This window comes from Fundulus heteroclitus, chromosome 5, assembly GCF_011125445.2.
Source record: "Fundulus heteroclitus isolate FHET01 chromosome 5, MU-UCD_Fhet_4.1, whole genome shotgun sequence".
NCBI classification, from domain to species: Eukaryota; Metazoa; Chordata; class Actinopteri; order Cyprinodontiformes; family Fundulidae; genus Fundulus; species Fundulus heteroclitus.
In genome coordinates, this window is record NC_046365.1 from 5,658,015 (window position 1) to 5,682,007 (window position 23,993).

At 43.3% G+C, this 23,993-nt stretch overlaps 1 protein-coding gene across 5 annotated transcripts in view; it reads left to right on the forward strand.

Annotated features, from left to right (window-relative positions):
* The window catches only part of LOC105919530 (myosin-10), a 67,022-nt gene that overhangs the window by 33,899 nt on the left and 9,130 nt on the right, over positions 1 to 23,993 (forward strand). For all 5 annotated transcript variants that reach the window (XM_021311929.2, XM_036136770.1, XM_021311931.2 and 2 more), the window contains 25 exons: positions 2,078 to 2,170; positions 3,079 to 3,142; positions 3,315 to 3,413; positions 4,399 to 4,542; positions 4,697 to 4,792; positions 5,715 to 5,833; positions 5,928 to 6,080; positions 6,217 to 6,390; positions 7,633 to 7,806; positions 9,296 to 9,410; positions 13,153 to 13,346; positions 13,452 to 13,573; positions 13,660 to 13,729; positions 13,804 to 13,964; positions 16,203 to 16,311; positions 16,396 to 16,527; positions 16,669 to 16,875; positions 16,962 to 17,099; positions 17,581 to 17,704; positions 17,959 to 18,130; positions 22,013 to 22,225; positions 22,394 to 22,538; positions 22,606 to 22,812; positions 22,885 to 22,989; positions 23,322 to 23,474. In XM_021311929.2, the coding sequence (XP_021167604.2) occupies positions 2,078 to 2,170; positions 3,079 to 3,142; positions 3,315 to 3,413; positions 4,399 to 4,542; positions 4,697 to 4,792; positions 5,715 to 5,833; positions 5,928 to 6,080; positions 6,217 to 6,390; positions 7,633 to 7,806; positions 9,296 to 9,410; positions 13,153 to 13,346; positions 13,452 to 13,573; positions 13,660 to 13,729; positions 13,804 to 13,964; positions 16,203 to 16,311; positions 16,396 to 16,527; positions 16,669 to 16,875; positions 16,962 to 17,099; positions 17,581 to 17,704; positions 17,959 to 18,130; positions 22,013 to 22,225; positions 22,394 to 22,538; positions 22,606 to 22,812; positions 22,885 to 22,989; positions 23,322 to 23,474 (3,483 nt within the window). The remainder of the gene's footprint in view (positions 1 to 2,077; positions 2,171 to 3,078; positions 3,143 to 3,314; positions 3,414 to 4,398; positions 4,543 to 4,696; positions 4,793 to 5,714; positions 5,834 to 5,927; positions 6,081 to 6,216; positions 6,391 to 7,632; positions 7,807 to 9,295; positions 9,411 to 13,152; positions 13,347 to 13,451; positions 13,574 to 13,659; positions 13,730 to 13,803; positions 13,965 to 16,202; positions 16,312 to 16,395; positions 16,528 to 16,668; positions 16,876 to 16,961; positions 17,100 to 17,580; positions 17,705 to 17,958; positions 18,131 to 22,012; positions 22,226 to 22,393; positions 22,539 to 22,605; positions 22,813 to 22,884; positions 22,990 to 23,321; positions 23,475 to 23,993) is intronic.

The following is a 23,993-nucleotide window of genomic DNA, read 5'->3' on the forward strand; positions in this document are numbered from 1 at the left end:
ACCACCAGGCTGAACCACAGGCCTGTGTTTATGTAAAAACCGAGTCCTTTGGCTTGAATTATCTGTCCCCTGTGGGCTGCACAGCTGCTCCAGTGGAGCGCTGCTACATTCCAGCTGCGCAAGATTTCACCCAAAAGCAGCCCGTCACACTCATCGGCCAAAAATGGCATTAAATATCGCACATCCCAAGTGAGATGCTGAGTCCTGATTCCCCCCCCTTCATGGAAAACGGCTTACTCAACCCTTAAATGCGTGGAGGTATTTCAGTCGGAATGGGAAAATGCTTCTTTTGCCACAAGAAGAGAAATAATCTCACAGATGAAACTTTTTTTTTTTTTTTTTTTTTTTTCTCAGCCGTTTTGGATTCTCAGGCCATGATTAAGTCCGCAGCGAGGCTTGGATGGAAACGCAGAGGAAACACCTATCAAAACATCGCCTTTAAAACATTATTTATCTTCTCAGCTTTTTTTTTAAGTGGACCACTTCAATAAAAAACTGAACTGTGTCTGCTGCCATCTGTTTAATGTGGACTTAATCTGCTTTTATCACAGCAGATGGACTTTACATTTAGAGGTTATTTTCTTTGATTAACCACAAAACGTTGTACCGCAAGAAGGGGGAAAAATAATTTAGCCTTTTTTGATAAAATATAGTAAACATTTGTTCCCACAGTTGAGTGTATTGGTCTTAGGTAAGGATATATTTTAATTATCTTTTTTTTTTTTGTATACATGTGTTTTCCCCCAGTTTTTCTCTACAACAGATGCTGTTTTATTTGATTCAGGGACATATTTTGTCTTAAATAGATTAGTTTGCCGACATCAGGGGCATTATGTCGTTTTTTTCTTGGGAGTTCCCCAGAACATTGATAAAAAGACGGCTCACATAAAAAAATATAAGGCGTTTCATAAATTGCTATTGTTTGAAAATATTTTCTGAAAAAGAAGTGAAGCTTAGACCAGCTTTGCCTTTGTTTCTGCTAAATGTGTCTACCACTTTAAAACCTGCGTGATCCAAAGGCATGTTGATATTTTGAAAACATTTGTGGAAAATTAGGAAGAAGTATCCTTTGAACTATTAATGTCATTCTGATGAAGAAATTCTGTACAAATGTAAAACAAAAAGGAATCGAGGCCCTGCTAAAGCAAACGTTTCCTTTAGTGTTTTTTTTTTTTAAGGCTTTGCTCATTTTTACGTCATTACTGGTCAAATTCATTAAAAGCCAGGTGAAGCTTTGAAGCCTCAGACTTAGACAGATCTATAAAAACTCAGAACCGGTATGAATTCATCCTGTAGCAGCAAGGGGAGGCTGCAAGTAAGGCTTGTAAAAGTTACTTTAGACAGTTGATTTTAACCTAATCATCTATTTAATAAGTCATCCATCCTAGCAGCAAAATACATTTAGAATTTTATTTTTTATTTTAGCATATTTTGTTTCTCTTTAGTAGATCCTAACATGTCTTTTTCACGCGGTTTCTGGTTTTTGAGGGGAAAAGAGTTATTTGTGATGGAATCTGAACCTAGCTAATCTTGTTAATTCGGCTTTACGACCCACTGAACTGCAGTTTATTTAGAGAGACAGACAAACGTCTTTCCAACCTAGACAACGCAAGAAAATGCATTAAAAACAGTTTTATTATGTTTGCAGCTGTAGTTTAGTTCACATTTGTCATTCTATCTTACTAAGTTAGAAGGTTCTTTTTTTTTGTTTTAAATTTAGTTTTAAGAAATGTGCTTTTTTTTTTTAGTATATCTGTCTGCACTTTTTGTGGGAAACTGTGGGGAGGTTTTTGTCCTTCTCTGTGTAAGTTCTGGTCAGAACTGATGCTTAAAGGGTTAGAGGTATATTTCTTTGGACCTCTGTTGGTTTTTACTGAGTGTTTTTCTGCAGAAGTCTACCTGCGATGCTTGCCTCGTCGTTTTCTCCCAGGCTTTGTTCACTTCACCTACATCACCGCTGTCTCTGCATGTTTTGTTCCTGTGTGTCTTTGGAGCTCAGTTTGTCCTCCCTCTCTGTGTACGTCACGCGGCCCCTGGTGACGCCGTGTCGCTTGTGTGTGCTTTGTGTGCCTGTCAGGGTGAACTGGAACGGCAGCTTCTTCAGGCCAACCCCATCCTCGAGTCCTTTGGAAATGCAAAGACTGTGAAAAACGACAACTCGTCCCGTTTTGTGAGTTGAGCCGAGCAGAAACCGTAAAGTTTTTAATGTGATTGTCACAAGATCCACTGGTGCATGAGCGAAAGCCTCGTCTGTTGGGTTTCAGATTTATGCAGCCTGCATGTCAGTGAGGAGGCCTGCCTTTGATTTAGTGAAATAATAGTAATGCACTCACAGAAAAACCATGTTAAGCACTCAGACAGAGTGGCAGGAATGAAAGGAAAGGGCTCATGGTGCAAGGTTATTGCATAGATGACTAAATGGGATCAAATAATGGCCTTAGCACAACACTGACGGTAGCTAAAAGAAGTTTACTGGGATGCAGATACCAGCAGTTTAATGAGGAGTCGAGTCAGGCAGCTACATCTGCAACTGACCCTCATGAGATCAAAACCGAGTCTGAATTGTTTTTCCAATCATCATCAATGATGACTTAAACTTTCCATCCCTTAACAACTTCAGCAGGGTTGGACCTCTTTATTAGGCTTGTGTGGTTAAACAGACCCTGTAGTATCATGTTTATTCCTGCACTGCCCACGCCTGCTGAGAGCATGGCCAGAGCAAACAGGACATGATTGGTCCCTGTCAATCAAATCAAGTCGCTTGTTTTGCTTCGTTCCCAAAATATCTCCAAACTGGAACAATTCTTTTGAGGACATTTTTGCATAAGCTTTTCGTCTGTAAATATATGTATGTGTTTTAATACATTTTTGTGGCTGAAATCTTGAACAAAAGCAAATGTATTCATTTGGTATTCTACTGGATAGGATTTTCTTATAGGCCTATAGATGACCTGTACCAGTAATCGTGTTCACAAAAGGTTAATGTTCAGACTCAGGATGTCGGTCACACAGGGCACATGTTTCCTGTTATTGGTGTCGTGTTCTGTTTTAACATGACTCCTGTGTTAATCTCCGCAGGGCAAATTCATTCGGATCAACTTTGACGTTGCCGGTTACATCGTGGGGGCCAACATTGAAACCTGTATCCTGTGTTGGAACCAACCACGTCTTATTTAGCGTTCTTTGTCTTGGAGTTTATATGTTTATGTCTTAATAAACAAATTAGCATAGCATGTCTGCTGGCACCTTCCAGCTGGACGTAGAGCTACTAAAGCTATTCATAAGATTCAGTTTCCCTGACTCCTTTGCGTCAGACTTGCTGGAGAAATCCAGAGCGATCCGTCAAGCCAAAGATGAGCGCACCTTCCACGTCTTTTACCAGCTGCTGGTGGGAGCTGGCGAGCACCTCAGATGTGAGTAAGAATAGATTTAAATGATTACTAAAAAATTTCAGCTACTTGGTCCTATAATGGCTCAAAGCCCTAAGCTCTTGGGATGTCTGGTCTCATAAATAATTAGTGAACACTGCAGAGTGAATCCCAGAATTCACACAAGCTGTTACATCAATTTTCATTTACATCAATCAACATTTTTTCCTTTTGAAAAAACAATATAGCTTCTGAATTCAATTTATGCGAGGTTTATTATATATTTTCTTGGCTAAACTAGTATATTTGGAAGAAAAGAGGGAAAAAGCTTTGGAGGGGCAGTCAAAGCGTGCATGCAGCTTAAATAGATATTTAAAGAGAAATTGCTAAATCCTGTTATTTTTCATACAAATAAATGGGTAAGTAATATAACAGATAGGTAACTCTATTTTAAATACTTCAAATAGGAAACAAAAAGCTCATAATATTGATAAACAAAATTAACTTAAGTAATTAAGCCCAAAGTATTGTGGGTTAGAACGTTGTTACGCATTTGTTGTACAGTCCTATTCAATAAATTAAAATATAGGCTTGTTTTTCAGATTAAAAAGGTAAAAATGTAACAGAAATAGAAGAGAGGCTTTAAAACATCATCAGTCTGTTTTAATCTATATAATGTATATCCCATAGTAAATTGAGTTAGAGAATTTTAATCAGTGCTCATCGTTGGGCGGAGGAGGCGGGGCTTAGAGGAGGTGACACTTTCAAATCTTCCTAGCTCTCCAACATTACCAACTATAGCTTAAAGTTTCCCAGAAGTCTCATTTATTTTGCCCAGATGTAAAGCTGCACAGCGCGGGACTCAGGCCAATTCTAACATTTCTAAACACAGATGTTCGCACTGGGATTTCAAGCCTAATTAATAATCATCTTTACATACTCAGGTGGTGAAAGTTAGAGAAGTCTGAAAGCCGGAGCAGAGATGGGGGTTAGGTTTAGATAGTGAACATTTCCATGTTTCTGTCCACAGCTGATCTGTTGTTGGAGGGCTTCAATAACTACAGATTCCTGTCGAATGGTAACATCCCAATTCCAGGCCAACAGGACAAGGACAACTTCCATGAAACCATGGAGGCCATGCACATCATGAGCTTCGCACATGAAGAGATTCTGGGTAATACCTCTCTCAGTTCTCTCTGACCTGTCTTTGTTCTTTTTACGCCCTGATTCCTGTTCAGGGCTAAATAATAGAACACCAGACGTTTGCCTTTTTATGGAGTTCTTATCAAATTATTTAAAGTTGTTCACCACCATTCTGATATTTGCAGCCATGTTGAGGGTGGTGTCTTCGGTGCTGCAGTTTGGCAACATCATCTTCAAGAAGGAGAGGAACACAGACCAGGCCTCCATGCCTGATAATACTGGTAGGTACTCTAAAATCACCTTCTGCTCTGTAGTTTTTATATAGGTGCAGACACTTCTCATCCGCTGGTTCAGTTTATTTCTATAAAGAAACAACAACAAATTTCTTCTTGAGGCACTTTAGTAGACCAACATGTCTACTAATTATCCAGTTATATAGAACGTAGTTCTAAGCCAAGCTGATCACATCGAGCCATTGACTTTGCAGCAATCCCTCCTGAGCAAGCATGTGGCGAGAGTGGAAAGGAATGATTTGCTTTTAACCAGATGAAAAAACCCAGTTTGAATCAGGCTCATCTGCTGCTGTTCCACTCCTTGGACAACCAACCAGCGCTTCTTCACCGTTTCAACCCTGTCAGGGTTCCCTAAATGGCTGGAAAAGCCTGGGAGAAAGATGGAGGTTGATTTTGGTACCTGACCCGATGAGAAAAAGGAAAAAGAAGAGGATGGAAAATATTTGCTTTTCCAGACTTTATTCCATATTCCATCCATCCAAACAGAGTGAAGCAGGAAGATAAAGATCTGCTGCTGATGATGCAGCAAAGCCTCATGTCAGAAGGCAGCTGGGTTTTCTTTTCAGCAGTGAAACCTCTTTGAGATCAGCTCCTGTTTTTTATACAAAACTCCACAAGCTTCAGCCATGTAAAATGCTTTTATTAATGATGTTTTATATTTGAGAAACCTTATTATAAATCAGGTAAAGCCAAGCTGTATTGCTGATCATTAATCTAAGACAAGGGAATCTGAGTTCTGCACATAAGCTCAAATATCAGTTGTTCGTTTTTCTTGCACATGTTCCTCCTGTCTGGTATGGCAAACAATCAAACAGATGTGAGCTGCTTTTTGTAGAAATCTCTGTCTTTTTATGGTATTATTTAGTAAAAACCTGCTTTATTTGTGTTTTTTCCTCTTGTTGTTTCCTAGCTGCTCAGAAGCTGTGCCATCTGCTGGGCATGAATGTGATGGAGTTTACCAGAGCCATCCTGACGCCTAGAATCAAAGTGGGCAGAGACTATGTGCAGAAAGCCCAGACCAAGGAGCAGGTCACCACAGTTCTGTCTCTTATACGTAGATTGCCCTGATCCTCCCTCGTTGCGTGGTCACGCTGCTCGCTTTTATTCCCGTGCCTCCCTTCAGGCTGACTTTGCTGTGGAGGCCCTGGCCAAGGCCACGTATGAGCGTCTGTTCCGCTGGTTGGTTCATCGTATTAATAAAGCTCTGGACAGAACCAAACGACAGGGCGCCTCCTTCATTGGCATTTTGGACATAGCTGGGTTTGAAATTTTCCAGGTTTGAATTTAATCCTTCTTTAAAATGTTTGATTGTTTATAACCCCTATACATGCTATATATGAGGATTCACATGCTTTTCTAGTGGGGATTTTTGATTGACGGTCTCTCTTTTTTTGTTTTTGTCCGTCCTGCAGCTGAACTCCTTCGAGCAGCTCTGCATCAACTACACCAACGAGAAGCTGCAGCAGCTCTTCAACCACACCATGTTCATCCTGGAGCAGGAGGAGTACCAGAGGGAGGGCATCGAGTGGAGCTTCATCGACTTCGGCTTGGACCTGCAGCCCTGCATTGACCTCATCGAGAGGCCGGTTAGTGACAAACAAAGCCTGTTATTAATAACGACAGCAGGAGCTTTAAAAGATTAAAAACAGTGTAAAATCTCTTTAAACACAGCCCCTTGCAGAAGTCTTCATACTTACCTTTAAGCTTTAGTATCTTTGATTCTGATTTTATGTGATAGACCAATACAATAGTGTATAATTATGAAGTGGAAAGAAAACTCTTGTACATTTAAATGGTGCATTTTTCGTCAGCCTGTCTGAGCCACTATTTCGTAGATCCGCTTTCATCTTGAATTGAGCAGCAAATCGTGACATCCATGCCTCTTACCTAATCTTTGATCATTCTTGTCTACAAACGTGCCCTAGCTCAGTCAGATTGGGCGGAGAGCAACTTTCGACTAGAAATTTCGATCCTTGCCCCAGATTGGTAAGTGAATTGAGGTCTGTGCTGTGACCTGGCCATGACACAGGAAGCTGGTAGGGTCTGAAGTCAGCTTGGACTTTAGATGTTTCTTGGTTCAGCACAGCTGAGTCAGATTAACGGTTCATCGGCAGGTTCCTGCATGCTGAGCGGGTAGACCAGCTGTTAAATCATCCGTGTTGGAACATCTAAAACACGCAGGACACTGGACATTGAGGACAGGAGCAGGACAACCATCGTCCACATGTTTTTGTTTTCTTTTCATGACCTGTGACAACCATCGAATGGGGCTTCTGTCGAAAATGTCTTTCTTCCTGCCCCTCTTCCCTAAAGGTCAGATCTGTGGACGACTGACAGATTCCCCCACCTGACCATGAGCCTCTTCATGGACCTCTGGGCTGGTTGTCTGATTAATGCTCCTTTTGCCATCAGTTTAGGTGGATGGCCACGTCTTGGTAGCGCTGTCGTTTTTAACCTTCTGTTTCTCTTTTCACATGATGGACTGAGCAGTGCTCTGTGTGCTTTAAATGTCTCCAAAAGCATCTCACTGACCTCTAAAATACTTGCATACTTTATTAAATTATGTTTTCCAACAAACCTCTGAGCCAATGTGTCAGATTCCTTTCACGTAACAATTACTTTCTGATTTGTGTTGGTCCATCGCATAAAATCTCAATAAAATACCCTGAAGTTTGTGGTTGTATTGTGAAAAAAAGGAGGAAAACGTGTGAATAATTTTGCAAGGCACCACACGGAAGACATACAGGAAAATAGAAATAAGGGTGAATGAAGTGCGGTGCTGAGACGGCTCCCTGTTCTGGGGTTGATGTGTTTTCTTATTGGTCCAGGCGAACCCTCCAGGAGTGTTGGCTCTGTTGGACGAGGAGTGCTGGTTCCCTAAGGCCACGGACAAGACCTTTGTAGACAAACTGATCCAGGAGCAGGGAACTCACAGCAAGTTTCAGAGACCCCGTCAGCTGAAGGACAAGGCGGACTTCTGCATCATCCACTACGCTGGCAGGGTAAGGCCTCTTTGCTGCTTGTTTCTTTTAAAGCGCCACGTATCAGAAGAATGTTTTTAGAAGCAACTTTGCTAGAAAATGAAGTTTCTATTACAGCACAGCTAAGGTTGCTAAGGTTACCGAACATCCAAACATCTGATTCTGTGTTGGACCAGCTTCCTGATCTTTTTCTGCGGACACACCTTCCTAAATGTCTCGGTTCTCCATGTTACTGAGCTGCTTTGAAGCATTGATGCAGCCTCTCTTCCTGTGGGATCTCAGGATGATACTAAGGCCCGTCTGGACAGCGGTGTTTTGCTGTAAAACCCAGCGTTGGTCCGACCCACGGACCTGCTGAGGTCCACATCTGTTCCTGTTTATGAGGCTGTGGGATTTTAACAGCATGTTTCACAACAAAGCCAAATGTTGTAAATGTTATCGGTAAAGCAATAGCAAAAAAAAAAAAGTGCAGCAGAGTTAGATTTCTGCTAAAGTCAAACTTCAGATACATATGAGGTAATGCTAAACACTTTAAGTGATGTTTTATTGAGAATATAGAGAAGATGTTGGTCAGTTCACCCCTTGGGTCCTGCTGGTGTTTGGATCATGTCTGGTGCAGAAGCCGTCTGCTTCGAGGCGTTCTGAGGAAACCACGCATCAGCTGTACGCCGCCTTTAGGAGATATTTACCTGAGAAAGATATTTTCATCAGATTATTACTAGAACTGAACAGCTTGGTTACGTGAGTCCAGTAAGTATTCTCCACCTGTGGAGATGGCTCAGAGTTGGGTCATTATCTCTGACGTTACAGCGGTAGTCCGGCCCAAATGGGGATCAGAACCACTTCCAGCTGCAATAAGGTAAATGATAGCTTCTTTCTACCAAATGGGGCGGCAAATTGGCACAGGGGTGACTTGACCCAGAGACATGTAGGAAGACATGTGGATGCCCACAATTTGGGCATCAGAGCACACCTCCAACTCATACACATACTGTGTGATTACTTTTTGCTTCTTTAAACAACAATACACTAAAACAGCTTCATTATCCTTCATCTGCCTATCTCTTTGGGAATCAGCTTATTGGTTTTCATGGTCTATCCCCGTCTGCGTTGGTTCTTTAGGAGTGCTCAGTGGGGTTAACCCGCTTCAACGGGTTAACCCCACTGAGCAGTTAACCTCTTTGAAACCACGTCCTTCACATATTTTTGCCATTTTATAGCATCCTTTACTGTCAATGTCAACATCATTTATAGAGCACTTTTAAAACAGTTGCAGCTGCACCAAAGTGCTATACAATAATCAGCAAATCTCCTTAAAGAAAAGAAATCATATGACAACTTTTAACAATTACAATGAATCACGAGGACTTAAAAGCCGTTACTCTTGAGTCTGGATCGAGGAACATCTATTAAATTCTGAGTATCACTGTATGTACTGTATATCATAATGAAATGTATAATAACTTAATTTCTTTGTGTTTTACTAAATGAAAGCCTGATTATTTTTTAGGTTGACTACAAGGCTGACGAGTGGCTAATGAAGAACATGGACCCTCTTAATGACAACGTAGCAACACTTCTTCATCAGTCAACAGACAAATTTGTGGCTGAACTGTGGAAAGATGGTAATTTGCTTCCTATATGCTCTGTAGTACTTAAATCTTAATGTAGATTAGAAAGAATCCATTTAAATACCGTGCCCTGTTGGATTCATGCGCATGTAACTTTCTGCTTACTTGCAGAACTGAGCAAAAGACCTTAAAGACTGCTCCTGTTTTTGCCTTTTGTCTCGTTCAGATGTTTGAGATTATTTATTAAATATGTTTTAATAATTGACACAAATAACCTGAGTAAATAAAAAATTTTTTTTTCAAATGATAAAAACACTATCCAAAACAACCCCTATGGAAAACATAATGGCCCTTTAAATTTAGCAACTGGCTGTACAATCTTGGGAGCTAAACTGAAATCCAGTGTTTAGTGATAAGTGGTAATGACTGACCTTCAAGAGACGTTGCTTTATCAAAAACAACAGCTAAGCCCTGTAGGTTTGGCTTGACGGCCATGTTTAAATGTCCATCAGACAACAGATTGCTCTCCGGGTCGTGGATCAGACGCTCTGTCTTCTCTGTGTTCAGGTACAGGGAGTTTTTACCCAGCGTTAAGATCTCTGAACTGTACAGCAACATATCATCTGCAGAAAAATCATGGGAGATTCTCTAAAATCATGTAACGATCTGTTCTAGGTTGCGTTTATGAGATGTTTTAGCCTAATTGTCAACAGACATGTTCTGGTTAAAGGATTTTATTTTACATTTTATTCTACACCTCGGAGCTTAATCAGTAATTCCTAATGTAACTGGGGGGGGGGGGGGGTTGCATACGAGGGCCAAGATGCCTGTGATTACCTTTTTCCCTTAGCAAATGAAATGATTATTTAAAAACCTTTTTATTTGCTTGGGTTATGTTTGCCTGGTATTAAAAATGTGTTTGATGTGAAACATTTCAGCGGGACAGAGCAGCAGAAGCAGAAAAACCTGTAAGAGGGAATTGCTATTTTCACAACTGTAGCGTCCAGACGCGTTCTTGTCTTTAACGTCTACTGAAAGACTCTGTTGTTGTTGACCTGTTGCACATTTCTGACGTCTTAAAAAGCACCTGACACTCAACACCCCCCTCCTCGTCTTCTTCTCTGTGTTGTAGAGATTCAGACCATTCAAAGGGCCTCATTCTATGACAATGTCACATGTCTGGATGAGCCGGAAGGTGAATGACTGGGTTGCACCGTAGCAGACCTGGGCCAAAATACGAAATGCTCAGCAGAACCATTGCTACATCATAATCCAGGGGCTGAACATGTGCGCTCATCAGGCCGGATCATTCGGAGCATGTTGGTGTATTTTTGCCCAGATCTGCCTGTAGCCGGTGCTGTGTTTCATTTGGTATCTGAAGCGGCTCCCATTTGCTTCCAGGCTGCATGGCTCCTTCGACCCAGCCAGAAGCAGCAGTGCCTAGTTGGGAGATAGCTCTACGCTAGTATGGTGTGCTTCCCTTAGTGAATTAGTCCATTTAATTCGTAGTTCTGTGGGCTTAAATGAAAGTCGTCCCAGATTGTTTAGAATCCTGATGAGTAAAACTGTCAGAACAAACGAAGAATATTTAATAGCATGAGCTCTCACCACAGTGGGGTCACAGAAAATGAAAACCACATGCAGCTTTTGGTTTTTCTCTTTGGCTCTGAGCACATTATTAAAGGTCAGGTGCAGAACTTCCAGCAACCTGTGACTTTTATTGTGGAGTCACCTGCTAAGGCATTCATATGTGACAACATTTCTGCTCAGCTAGCTGTGAACTGGACCGGCTCACTTTGTTGACCGTTAGTCATATATGTTCAGACAGTTTAAATGTGTTTGTTCAGATAAGTTTGACTCTCATGTCTAAAGCCTTCCATGTTACACAAGAGTATAAGGATCTCCTTCAAGAAATGTATTCCTGTTTTATTTATAGATTTTAAAAACCAGCTATGGTCAAACAGTGGATCCACCATGGGGTCCTTAGAGAAGCATAGACCCAGGAAGGTTTACCAAACTAAAACATCCTCCTTGTGTGTGCTCTTTACAACCTCCCTGGTTTTTGTGCACGAAAGGCAACTTTGTCCAAAGTTCTTGATTAAATTTTTTTTTTTAATTGGATGAAAGATAGCAATCTACAAACGTTAAATAGTTTAAACATACATGCTTTGCTTAGATCCGGCTTGTAAGCGTTTCGTCAGTCTGATATGATCAGAATCATCTTTTTTACACAGTGCCTAGAAAAAGTCTTCCTATCCCTTGAACATTTTCATATTTTACAACCACAAACTTAAAATTCTGGAAAGTGTGGCATACATTTGTATTTAGCTAGCCTGACATGGTCATACTCAATTCTAGTCAGAATTTGAGTCTGATACTGTGATTATGGGGCGTGTTTCGAACGAACCAGGAAAAAAAATTCCTCTGCACTCAATTGGATAGACCTACAACCAATAAGAGCAACGGAGTGTGTGACGTTTGTTAAGCGACGCATAGTTGTTGTCAACGGAACTCAACTGTTAGCCTAGCATAAGAAGATGAGCGTTAACGATTTTTGCCGGTGTTACAAAAAGAATGTAAGGATCCAAGGAGTCCTTCAACACACGAACCTGTCGATGTCTTCTAGAACAGACCTAATAGCAGAATATACACACCTCGACTCTCCAGCGGCAGCCATCGTTGTTGTAAACGAATTCAACCCAAGCGCGCTTTGGTGACGTGGTTGATTACGTTACTGTTGATCATCTGTCCATCATCGTATAAAGCCCGCCCTGACAATTTGATTGGCCCGCCAGATATTGGGCGAGCATACTCGCGCTACTATTGAGCAATGCCAGACCGAACTTCCCGACCTAAAACGTTGTGGGCGGGACTAAGTTCGGAATGGCACCCAGGCTAGTATTTAGGAGTACAGTTGCAAGTTATTTGTGGTACGTTTCAACTAGCTTTGATATGTAGAGATGCACAAAATTGCAAAAATATCAAAATGGCTCCAGCTCTGCCAAATCTGATTTTTGAACGGCAAATTTCATGTCCTGCCAACGACTCTGTTGGACTTTAGTCCTTGACTTTGACTGGGCCATTCTAACATGAATATAGGTTGACCTAAACCTTTCCGTTGTGGCTCTGGCTGTATGTTTAGGGCCACATCCTGCAGCAAAGTGAACCTCTGCACATCCCCAGAATTACCTTTAATTAGATCCATCCATATTCCTATCACCTTTGACCAGATTCCCTTTGCACGATTTTTGGGCACAGTTTGTAGATTTTCATACATTGTTAATTTTTCTTCCACATCGTTATTATTCCCTATCTTGCATGGGTTTATTACACACATTTTTCTAACAAAAGACTTTAAAGTTTGTGGTTATAATGTGACAAAATGTGGAAATGTTCAAGTTTTTTTGCATAGCTCTGAAATTAGCTCTCCTGCTCTTGGAAAAAGCTACGAACCAGTTTGAACAGTCGTCGTTAATAAAGCTCAGTTCCAAGCTTCGCCACTCTGAAACGTTTCCTGAACAGATGAAAACGCTGAGAGCCTTAGCCGTTAGCGGGAGCTTACTGCCAGCAGCGTTTGGGTCTGAGCGCTTGTCTCCATGCAGCAGAATCCTGAGAGGGATTCCCAGTAGATCCGGCAAACGCTTCGCCTCCATCTGCAGAAGCTCTAGCTCTAGTCTTGAATGCTGGTGTTTTTTACCTATGTGCGCCTGGCCATTTAGCCGCCTCCTGTTCCCCCAGGAAGCCCCTGTTGCATGTTGGACGCTGACCAGGCTGTCTGTCTGTGTGTCTCCACCAGTGGACCGAATCGTGGGCCTGGACCAGGTCGCAGGGATGAACGAAACGGCGTTCGGTGCCACCTACAAGACCAAGAAGGGCATGTTTCGTACAGTGGGGCAGCTCTACAAAGAGTCGCTCACCAAGCTCATGGCCACACTGAGGAACACCAACCCCAACTTCGTCCGCTGCATCATCCCCAACCATGAGAAACGAGTGAATTCACACTTTTACTCTGACAAAATGGGACATGTGTCCGTGGCTGCATTTTTCAGTTTAGTCCTTTGTTGTCTGGGAGGCTAAAAGCGTTTGCTCCCACAGGCCGGCAAACTGGAGCCACACTTGGTTCTGGACCAGCTGAGGTGTAACGGCGTCTTGGAGGGAATTCGCATCTGCAGACAGGGCTTCCCCAACCGCATCGTCTTCCAGGAGTTCAGACAGCGGTAAGGAGCTCTGGAGCTTTTTAAACTCTTTGTTTTCCACATGGAAGATTTTACTCAGGCAGACATTTGTCTCCCTTTATTTGCAGATATGAGATTCTTACGCCCAACGCCATCCCAAAGGGGTTCATGGATGGGAAACAAGCCTGTGAGAGAATGGTAACACCATCTCTGTTCTTAGTTTTGTATTTGTCTTTGAAAAGGTGTCGCTCTCATGTACTTATTTCTCTCAGATTCAAGCTCTAGAGCTGGACCCCAACCTCTTCCGTATCGGTCAGAGTAAGATCTTCTTCAGGACGGGTGTTCTGGCCCATCTGGAGGAAGAGAGGGACCTGAAGATCACCGACATCATCATCTACTTCCAGTCCGTGTGCCGGGGATACTTGGCTCGCAAGTAAGGGTTGGACTTCTGGATTTACTTTTTTTTTCCCAGGACCATATGTTGTTAGTACACGTATGTGCTGCACTCGTTACATGCTGTAATATCACACGGTCTCTTTATTTATTTTCTACGGCGTTCAGAACTTTGCCTGTGGACATCCTAGATGCAAATGATTTTAATGTCCCTGCCATTCAAACCAGCTTCAGAAGGATTTAGTGATTTTTTTTTAAAACCTAGTTTTTGACATTTTTCATGCTTAATTTGAGCAGAAAGATCCACAACTCAAAAATAATTTCCTTTTGGGTTTCTGCCCTACAATCACCATGACGATAGTGATAGTTATTTAAGACGAATGGTTGAAATCGCTGTTCATCTCCTGTGCTGAGTCAGATAGCAGGTAGGCACATTCAGTATTTCACAGTTAAATAGACCTTGTAGCATTATTCTAAAATATATACATAACCTTACCAGTGTTGTAGTACTCGAGTCTGAGACTCGAACTCGAGTCCGAGTCATTAGCTAAATTTAGAGACTCGTGACTTGACTTGGACTTGAGCACTGATGACTCGAACTTGGACTCGGACTCATACATTCAGATCATTCTGACTCAGAAATCATTAGGCTATAATTTTAATATGTCATTAGAATATTATTTGGTGTATGATTTTAATATCTAAATTATTAGTGCAATGTGTTGGAGTGTGGATTTTCTTTTAGTTTAAAAACATGTAGGCTATGCTTACTTTAGTGCGGAACTTGGACTCGACTTGGATCAATAGTGACTCAATTCGGACTTGACTCAGATTTTTTTTTAATGACTTGGACTTGACTCGGACTTGAACACTGGAGACTCGAACCTGGACTCGGACTCGAGGCATAGTGACTTGACTACAACACTGAACCATAGCTATTGGTTTGGTAATACCTTCCGTCTGTGGGATTACATCATTTTCAGAAATGAAAGTAAATGTTTTGAGAAGCCGGTTCCTTTATGTAGCTTTTTTAGATGACTGTTTTACCAGAGTAGTAATATCCTGCAGCTCCTACTGTAGTGCAACGTTTGGCTGCTCTACTCTCCTCTGCTCACTATGAAAACAGCCCAGTGTTGTGTTCAAGGCAGCCTGGTAAAGTTTATACATGGTGCATTTACTGCTTTACTCAAAGCTTCATGTGAGATTTTGCTGTCGGCTGACTCTGTAGGAGTTCTCCTGGATATTAATTCAGATTTTTACATTGTCGATCAAAGAATTTTCATTAACAGGCTATGCTGACAATATCCAGCTGTACTGTTCTGTTAAACCTACTGAATATTTGAAGTTGTCCTCCTTGATAAACTGTTTTAGTAGGATCAAACAGTGGCTAAACTATTTAAAGATAAACCCTGGTAGGACTGAAATAATAATCATTTCCCATAAGAACTGAATATATTGGTGAATGGACCTCCTTTGTCAAACCAACCATCAGAAATGTTGGTATTATTTTTCATTCTGCTAATCGTCGGAGGGCAATTCTTATGGATGAATCAGAAACCATTTTTGTCAGCTAAGAAATATTTCTAAGCTTCAAACGTTGGTGTCAAAAGCGATAATAGAGATGCTTATTTATGCTTTCATCTCATCTCCGCTTGATTATTGTAATTTTATGTGTTTGAATTCTAAAGTGATTGACCGTCTCCTGCCAGTTCAAAATGATGCTGCAATCCTCTTAACCAACACAAGAAAGATAAAGAGCATCTCTTGACATTGGCCACTCATACATTAAAGAAGTCTTTACTTTCAGGGAGCCGTGGGATCAAGCTCCAGCCTGTATCTCTGCCCGTCTAGAAGCGCTACAGCTCTTCTAGCAGCCTGAGATGTTCCTGTCAAAGGCTGATGGTGCTTCCTCCAACACTTTTTAAGACCTTTGGAGCTGTGGCCCCATGATTGCGCAATGTTTCCTGCATGTTTGCCCTGTCTTGATTCTGTAGATTCTTTTGAGAAGCAGCTGAAGACTCATTTGTTCAGACTGGCCATTAACTAGTTTTATGCTGTATGATGTTACATGTGTACTGTTTCCATCTTCTGTATTTTTATGCTTGCTCTTATCGTAAAGCGATTTCTGATCTATGAAATGTGCCATATGAATAAAATTGACTTACATATCTTGGGGGGAAAAAAAGAGGAGATTTGAAGTTTCCATCAGGTTACTGGAGGGTTTATTGGCGGATCTCCTGAAAACGTCGTCATTTGCCCTTGTGTGTTTGGTTCTTAGAGCGTTCGCTAAGAAGCAGCAGCAGCTGAGCGCGCTGAAGGTCCTCCAGAGAAACTGTGCTGCTTATCTCAAGCTGCGACACTGGCAGTGGTGGCGGCTCTTCACCAAGGTGGGACCCTAAACACCAAGGTGTGCACTTATACTGAAGAGGGTGAATGAAGCCGACTGAGCTGGATTTTTGGTGCGGCTGTAGGTGAAGCCGCTGCTTCAGGTCACCAGGCAGGAGGAGGAGCTCCAAGCCAAAGACGAGGAGCTGGTGAAGGTGAAGGAGCGACAGGTGAAGGTGGAAAATGAGCTGGTGGAGATGGAACGGAAACACCAGCAGGTAAGAGCGTCCGCTTACTGGACGGAAACAAAATGAAACAACTAAATGAAACATTTAGTTCTGTTTGAGTGAGATAATGTCGAGATCCTAAATCTACAGAAAGATCCAGCGTTTCCCAAACCGTTTGTTGTTTTCATTCAGCTCGTTGAGGAGAAGAATATTCTAGCAGAGCAGCTCCACGCAGAGACAGAACTGTTTGCCGAGGCGGAGGAGATGAGAGTTCGCCTCCTCTCCCGGAAGCAAGAACTGGAGGAGATCCTTCATGACCTGGAGTCCAGGGTGGAAGAGGAGGAGGAGAGGAACCAGAGCCTGCAGAACGAGAAGAAGAAGATGCAGTCTCACATCCAGGTTTGTGCTGTCTCTTCATGGTTTCTGGTAGACACCAGCTTGGCCCCGTCGCTTCAAGTCAGCCTGTGAGTTTTGCTCCTCCACAGGACCTGGAGGAGCAGCTGGATGAGGAGGAAGCTGCCAGACAGAAGCTGCAGCTGGATAAAGTGACGGCCGAGGCGAAGATCAAGAAGATGGAGGAGGACATTCTGCTGCTGGAAGACCAAAATTCAAAGTTTCTCAAGGTGAGGAGGAGGCTGTTCACTCAGGAAACAGGAAGTTCATCACATTACCTCATTCAGTCTGAGAGGGGGCTTAGGAAAGATTGGCAGTGTGAGCCTCTAACTAATATAGAAATATTTGTTATAGCGTCTCTGTGAGCTTTAGATGAACTAATTCACAGTCTGTAATTCTGTTTTATATGTAGTGACCCAATGTAGTCAGCAGTATCCTTTCTTTGTCCTCTTTTTCAAAGTGTGAGCAGAAATGGCAGCTTTATTAGCTTTATTTATTTGTTGCTGGGTCATTTTAACCTAAGATGAAGCTTATCCTGCTCTCTAAGTGCTTCTCTCTGTTGATTTATCGTTTCCTGTTAACTCCAACATTACAAACTGTGCCAGAAGGCCTCCCGGCTAGCTGCTATCTGCCAGGTTGTGTTGGACTTCATGATGTTTTCCAGGAACAAAATGGTAAAAGTTGTTTGTGTTCCTGGTCTGTGCGTCACAGGAGAAGAAGCTGGTGGAGGACAGGATTGCTGAGATGACCTCCCAGCTGGCGGAGGAAGAGGAGAAGGCAAAGAATCTTGGGAAAGTCAAAAACAAGCAGGAGATGATGATGGTGGATCTTGAGGGTAAATGTCCAATCACAAGGCGATTACTGTCTGCTTTTGCCGTCTAGGAGTCGGTGAAAACACAAACCAGGTTTCCAAGCACATCCGTTTGTGACAAGACAATAAACGTCGTACAGAGACAACTTTTTACAGTTTTTAAATCTGACAGGCGAGCCTCATCAGAAATGATATTCTGATTTACTCAGTATGACTATTAACATCAGTGGCGTTCGCATTTTAGTTGATTTGATGCGTAGGATTGTGACTGTCCTCAGAGCGCTTAAAAAAGGAAGAGAAAACGCGGCAGGAGCTGGAAAAGGCCAAACGCAAACTGGATGCTGAGACCACCGACCTGCAGGATCAGATCGCAGAGCTTCAGGCGCAGATCGAGGAGCTGAAGATGCAGCTGAGTAAAAAGGAAGAGGAGCTGCAGGCTCTGCTGGCCAGGTGGGTCAGCGGATCTAAAACCACAACGCGTGCCACGGCCGGAATGGAAAAGACGAAGTACGGTGGCCGGCATGTGCGAATGCACAGCTAACGACTGAACAGGCAGCAAACAGCCAAACGCAGCGCACACATTAATGATCATCATCCTGTTTTCTCTGATTGCATCGTTTTCTCTTGCATTTATGTTGTGTTGCCATCGTTCTCGTGTCTGCAGCACGTTCAGCCGGTTGCTGTGCGTTTGCTCTGTCAGCCACCGTACAGAAGGGATTATAAAAACTATATTATTATATTACTAAATTATAAAAACAATGGAGCCTCACATTGCTGATGTACAACCAGCTTTATAGACTTCAAGATTCAGTGAGTCACATTCAGTAAAGTAGGTGAGATATTTCTGTTTTATTTAATATCTCTGAAATCCCTAATCTGTATCATACATATGGGAGGGAAGTGGAGAAAAAAAGTCTCATCTTTATTTGGTTTTGTTCACACTGACATTGGACTTTTGAAAGCAGACCAAAGTGTCTGGAAAGCCTCAGCAGATGCGTTATTTTTATAACTCTAATAACTTACACACTTATTAAGTGCCACTTTGTTATAAACATTAAGTTAAACTTTACGTCTTAAACAGTTTGATTCCTAAAGGGGGAAACACAGCCAGTGCACGCAGATTTAAAACAGTTAAACAGAATCACATGCTGCTATAAACAAAGCTTACTGCTGAGTCAAAGGTAATGAGTTCATTAACCCAACGCATGGTTTGATGAATCATCCGCTTTTTGCAGTAAGTCGGTGCGTGTTTGTGTGTCAGCCACAGCAGGAGCCCAACACCTACCTGCCTGGTGGCTAAATATGAGACCGCTCAGGTGTGCTGGCTAATCCACACAGACTTGGGGATCATGTGATCACACCACAGTCTGGACAGCGCTGTAGCTGTGGGCTGTGGTCAGAAACCACACGGTTTTGGTCAAATACAGAGGTCTGTCTGCCACAACACATTAACCATTAAAGTTTATCACAATTTTCTTTACAAAAACTGAAAGCTAAACATCCCTAAGCCAGAAATCTCCCGTTCTGAACCAACCTCAACAGCAGTGTCAGTGAACCCTGAAGTGGGTCACCCAGAATTAGGAGGAGCTCTAAGTATGGTCACAGGGAGGAAGAGGAGGAGGAGGAGGAGGAGGATAACAGGAGTGGCAAGCACCTGATTGGTTGGACTCTGACAGACTCGGTGGTCGTGGAGCTTTGATTAATAATCACGCCAGAAGGTGCTTCTCACAGGGAGATAGGGAGCTGGATTTGAAAGAAAAGAGCAAAGATGAATAAATCTGTACATTCTTTGCTCCTCTGTAGTCATAAAGTCGTGTTGTAATGTGGGCTGAACAGCCAGCTTCTCAACACACCGATGAAAGAAGAGAAACTGATTTTCAAAAGATGACATGAAGGTGTTTTTTTCCAGCCCACATGCTGTTAAAAAAGACGACTGAGGGAGGCTGAGCTGCTTTTCCCAGCCTGCACTCCCCTGACCTTGCCTCGCTGACTCTAAAGTCGTGCTGCATCAGCCGCATTAGTCCCACCGTTGCTCATTTCAGCATGAAGAGCACATCCTCGCACACAGTCCACCTTCAGAGCAGGCTCACACGCTGTCTCCGTGGCAACGGCACTCCTGAGATGCAACAGTCATCCCAGAAATAGACGTCTGAAGAGTCGTAACTCTCCCTCTGACTTACTCCACAGCAATTTCCTCCAATCAGACACGCTCAGAGCTTTTATATTTAATTACAGCAAACAAATGTTGGTTGATGCTCATATTTTTGTTTTTGTTTTTTTTTTTCCACATGAAGGAACTAAGAGCTGGCTGACTAATTCGCCTAAACTTGGAGCTGCAGGGGTGGTTAGGGAAAAAAAATCAGACTTTGTTGTTTTCCACACATTTTTTCTAATTTCCATCCTGATTTTCCAAACTGTAGCAAAGAGGTTCCACATTTTCTGTCGTTTCACTTTAACATAAATGACAGATGAGATGACAGTAAGCTGTCAGGTTTTACACACCTCTACGGCTTCATCAAACTCCGTGTGCCTCCTCACCAACTTAGCGGCGTCTGTGAGAGCGATCGGCTGTCTTTGTGTGGAGAGTGGGGCGCCTCATTTCTATGGAGGTCATTATTGGCTTTAATCACATCAGCGGCATTCATGTGATCACAAAACCGGATCGTTCTGACAGTCAGTGTGTGCACCAGGGGATATTTATAAGTCAGGAATCTGACCAAAGTGCTGCAGCCTCACATCCAGCTGCAGACAGATGCACGGTCTCCGTAGGGTCAGTCCCCCTCCAGAGAGGCAGCCATTAACAGATCCCAGCACTGCCACCATGTGGTAACGTCGGCACAAAGAGAAAAAACAACATCCCTCCATATAACTTTAGCTACGGTGCCTTGGAAAAGCATTGGCTTTGCTTGAACTTTGATCCATTTCATCACAGCCCAGCCTTTCAGTCTGGGCTGTGATGGTTTAGAAAGGCCCTGAAGCCTGGAGTGGGTTTGTTTTCAGCCCCTCTGGGTCAGTTAATTTTACAGCCATCTTCACCTCAGATGGCTGCTCGTTTTTACCAGTGTTAGACGCTGAAATCTTTGTCCTTTCTTTGCAGCGTAGTGCAGGTTTGGCCTGACTGGATGCAGAGCAGCATTTAGGCGTAGACTTTGTCGTTCTGAGAAATGAATATTTATTAGAGCTCTGGCTATTGCAGCTTCTAATGCCGCGTTCACACTGAACATGAATGCAGCGACCTGAGCAGGTGATTGACATGTCCTCCCTATGCAAAAGGCGGATGTAGCGGCCCGCGCTGCGTCAGCCAATCAGGGGCTGGGAGTTAGTGTGACAGGGTGAAGGAGCACAGCGGAGACAAAGTTGTTTTTCAATCAAAATGGAAGATAGAAACATTCATGTTGACATAGACTAAAGTAAGGACCGCTCTTTAGGGGTTTGTGGGTGGCTTTGAAAAAAGCTGTTTTAGTTTAGCCCTTAAATCATTCATCATTCGTCCTCTTGCAGCTCCACAACTGGTCCTGCATGTGAGCTGACTTAGTCTGCTCTCTAACCAAAACTACCAGCATTCAAAACATTTCTGTCCTGGCATCCTGCCTTGAAACTCAGATTATTTAAATTAGCCGAGGCAACATAAATCTTTCATAAATTTTATTTAAAACTAAACTACAAATAAGTAGAATTTTTAAAATTAGTGTATCTGTCCTTGATTTGAGCACATAAATAAGATTATCTGCCAATGGAATAAGATTTTTGCACTCAAAATAGGAACAATTCATCTCCATCATCTTATATAAAGTGCAGTATGTCTAATCATCTTATTTTAGGGGTCAGAATACTCGTTCCATTGGCAGATCATCTCATTTACCTGCTCAAATCAAGGACAAATACACTCATTTTCATAAAATGTGACTTATTTTTGTTCCGTTTTTGCAGTGTAGCATCTTATTTTAGCCCGTGATGGACTGGCAGCCTGTCCAGGGTGACCCTGTGTCTCGCCCAACGACCAATAATTTAGTTTGAAGACATTTAGCCGTCCCGTTATCTTCTGAAGTCAGATTGAGATGCATTCACCCCAGGAATGACTAAATGTCCTGTTACAGATAACTTCTTTTCATTTTGAGTCTTCTCCCTTCAGTAACAACTTTTAAACCAAAGAGTTATTATAGAGATCCGGTAGCTTAGGAATGCTGCATTCACTGCTTAGAAAAATAACCTGATCGTTGCGCTTCTTACCCGCTGGTTGCCAGTGGAACTGAAAATATCTTCATGCGTAGACGTTGACGTGACAGAGGATATACGGGTAAAAACCGTGTGCGCGTGTGTTTGTAAACCCAGGAGTGACGAGGAAGCAGCCCAGAAGAACAACGCCTTAAAGCAGGTCCGTGAGCTGCAGGCACAGCTGGCCGAGCTCCAGGAGGACCTGGAATCGGAGAGAATGTGTCGGAGCAAAGCCGAGAAACTGAAGCGGGATCTGAGCGAGGAGCTGGAGGCGCTGAAGACGGAGCTGGAGGACACGCTGGACACCACGGCCGCCCAGCAGGAACTCAGGTGCAGGAGTAGGAGAGGGATGCTGGTTTATGGTTTTCTTGCCCCAAACCAAGCTAACATTCATTCCCATGCTCTCTCCTAGCCCAGTGCTTAGTATGTGACGTTAAGGTCTGCGTGGATTTCACAGACGCTGCTCCGCTCTAGTCTGTCCTCCTTCATTCCCTCCAGGTCGAAGCGAGAGCAGGAGGTGGCGGAGCTGAAGAAAGCCATCGAAGAAGAGTCCAAAAACCATGAGGCCCAGATCCAGGACATGAGACAGAGGCACGGCCAGGTGCTGGAGGAGCTGTCCGACCAGCTGGAGCAGGCCAAGAGGGTGAGTGGGTCGCCCCGGGCGGCTCCCGTGGGCCAGAGCCGTGTCTGAGAGGTGCCGTTCTGTGCAGTTCAAGGCCAACCTGGAGAAGAACAAGCAGTGTTTGGAGACGGACAACAAGGAGCTGGCCTGCGAGGTGAAGAGCCTGCAGCAGACCAAGACCGAGTCAGAGTACAAGAGGAAGAAAGTGGAGGCCCAGCTGCAGGAGTTCATGGCTAGAGCCACGGAGATGGAGCGGGCCAAAGGGGAGCTGACCGAGCGCTCCCTCAGACTGCAGGTAGGGATAGCTGCGCTGTCGGCAGGCCGCTGCAGTTAAAGCCGGCTCTCACCACATCTGCTTGTCTGACAGACGGAGCTGGACAACACCTCTGCCTTACTGGAGGAGGCCGAGAAAAAGGGCGTCAAACTGGCCAAAGAGGTGGACAACCTGAGCAGCAGACTGCAGGACTCTGAGGTTGGCTTTTTCCCCTAGATTACACACAAATAGACTCTTTTTACTCATTTGTTTACTTCTGATGGCAACTGGTTGCACAGGATTGAATTCAAGGGTAGAAGGAAAGAGAGACGACCACACAGCTCAGATTTATTATTTGTTAAAAAAGGAACAATCCTTTTTCCTCCCTCTTCACAATCATTATGAAATACGTTCAGCTTCTACATCGTTTATCATGTTAAACTATGAAGAAAATGTCACATTCATCTATCTGGTCCAAGCAATAAAGAGCTCTTAATATATTAGACACATTTTCCCTGAACCCTTCTTTCTGGTGCTGTTCCCGTGGCTAGGAGTTGCTCCAGGAGGAGACGCGTCAGAAGCTCAATCTGAGCGGCCAGATCCGCCAGCTGGAGGCGGAGAGGAGCAACCTGCTGGAGCAGCAGGAGGAGGACGAGGAGGCGCGCCGCGGTCTGGAGAAGCAGCTGCAGACGGTGCAGGCTCAGGTACAGAGACCTTTCAGCCGCCTGATTGGACGGCCAGCCTGACGCTGCCAGCTGTGAGCATCTGTTGTTGAAGGGAGACACCCGGAAGCCAGACAGGATTTGCAGCCATTCAAACGGCGACTGTAGAGAGTCTGAGGGAATCGTTAATCTGGCAGCGCTGAGATCAGAGAGCTGTGAAGAAGACAGCGGCGGCGGGGAGGAAGACACGACTTAGTGCACAGGTTTCAAACCAGCATGTTTGGTTTCATTCCTGTAGAAGACAAGTCACTAACAAACCTGGTGAATGAGCTGCTGTCGGCCTACTGACTATTTCATTTTTTTCTTTTCTACATGCGTAGAAGCTACAAAACATTTAGAAATCCACCAGATCAGCAGAAACACCACATTTGTTTCTGGGGAGGTGACTCACAAAGAGTCCTTACATTCAAGCATACGAGTCATGATAACACTAGAGGATAAAATGTTGGTTTTACTGTTGCTTTATAAAAATCATGTATTTTTTTGGTTCCCCGTAACCAA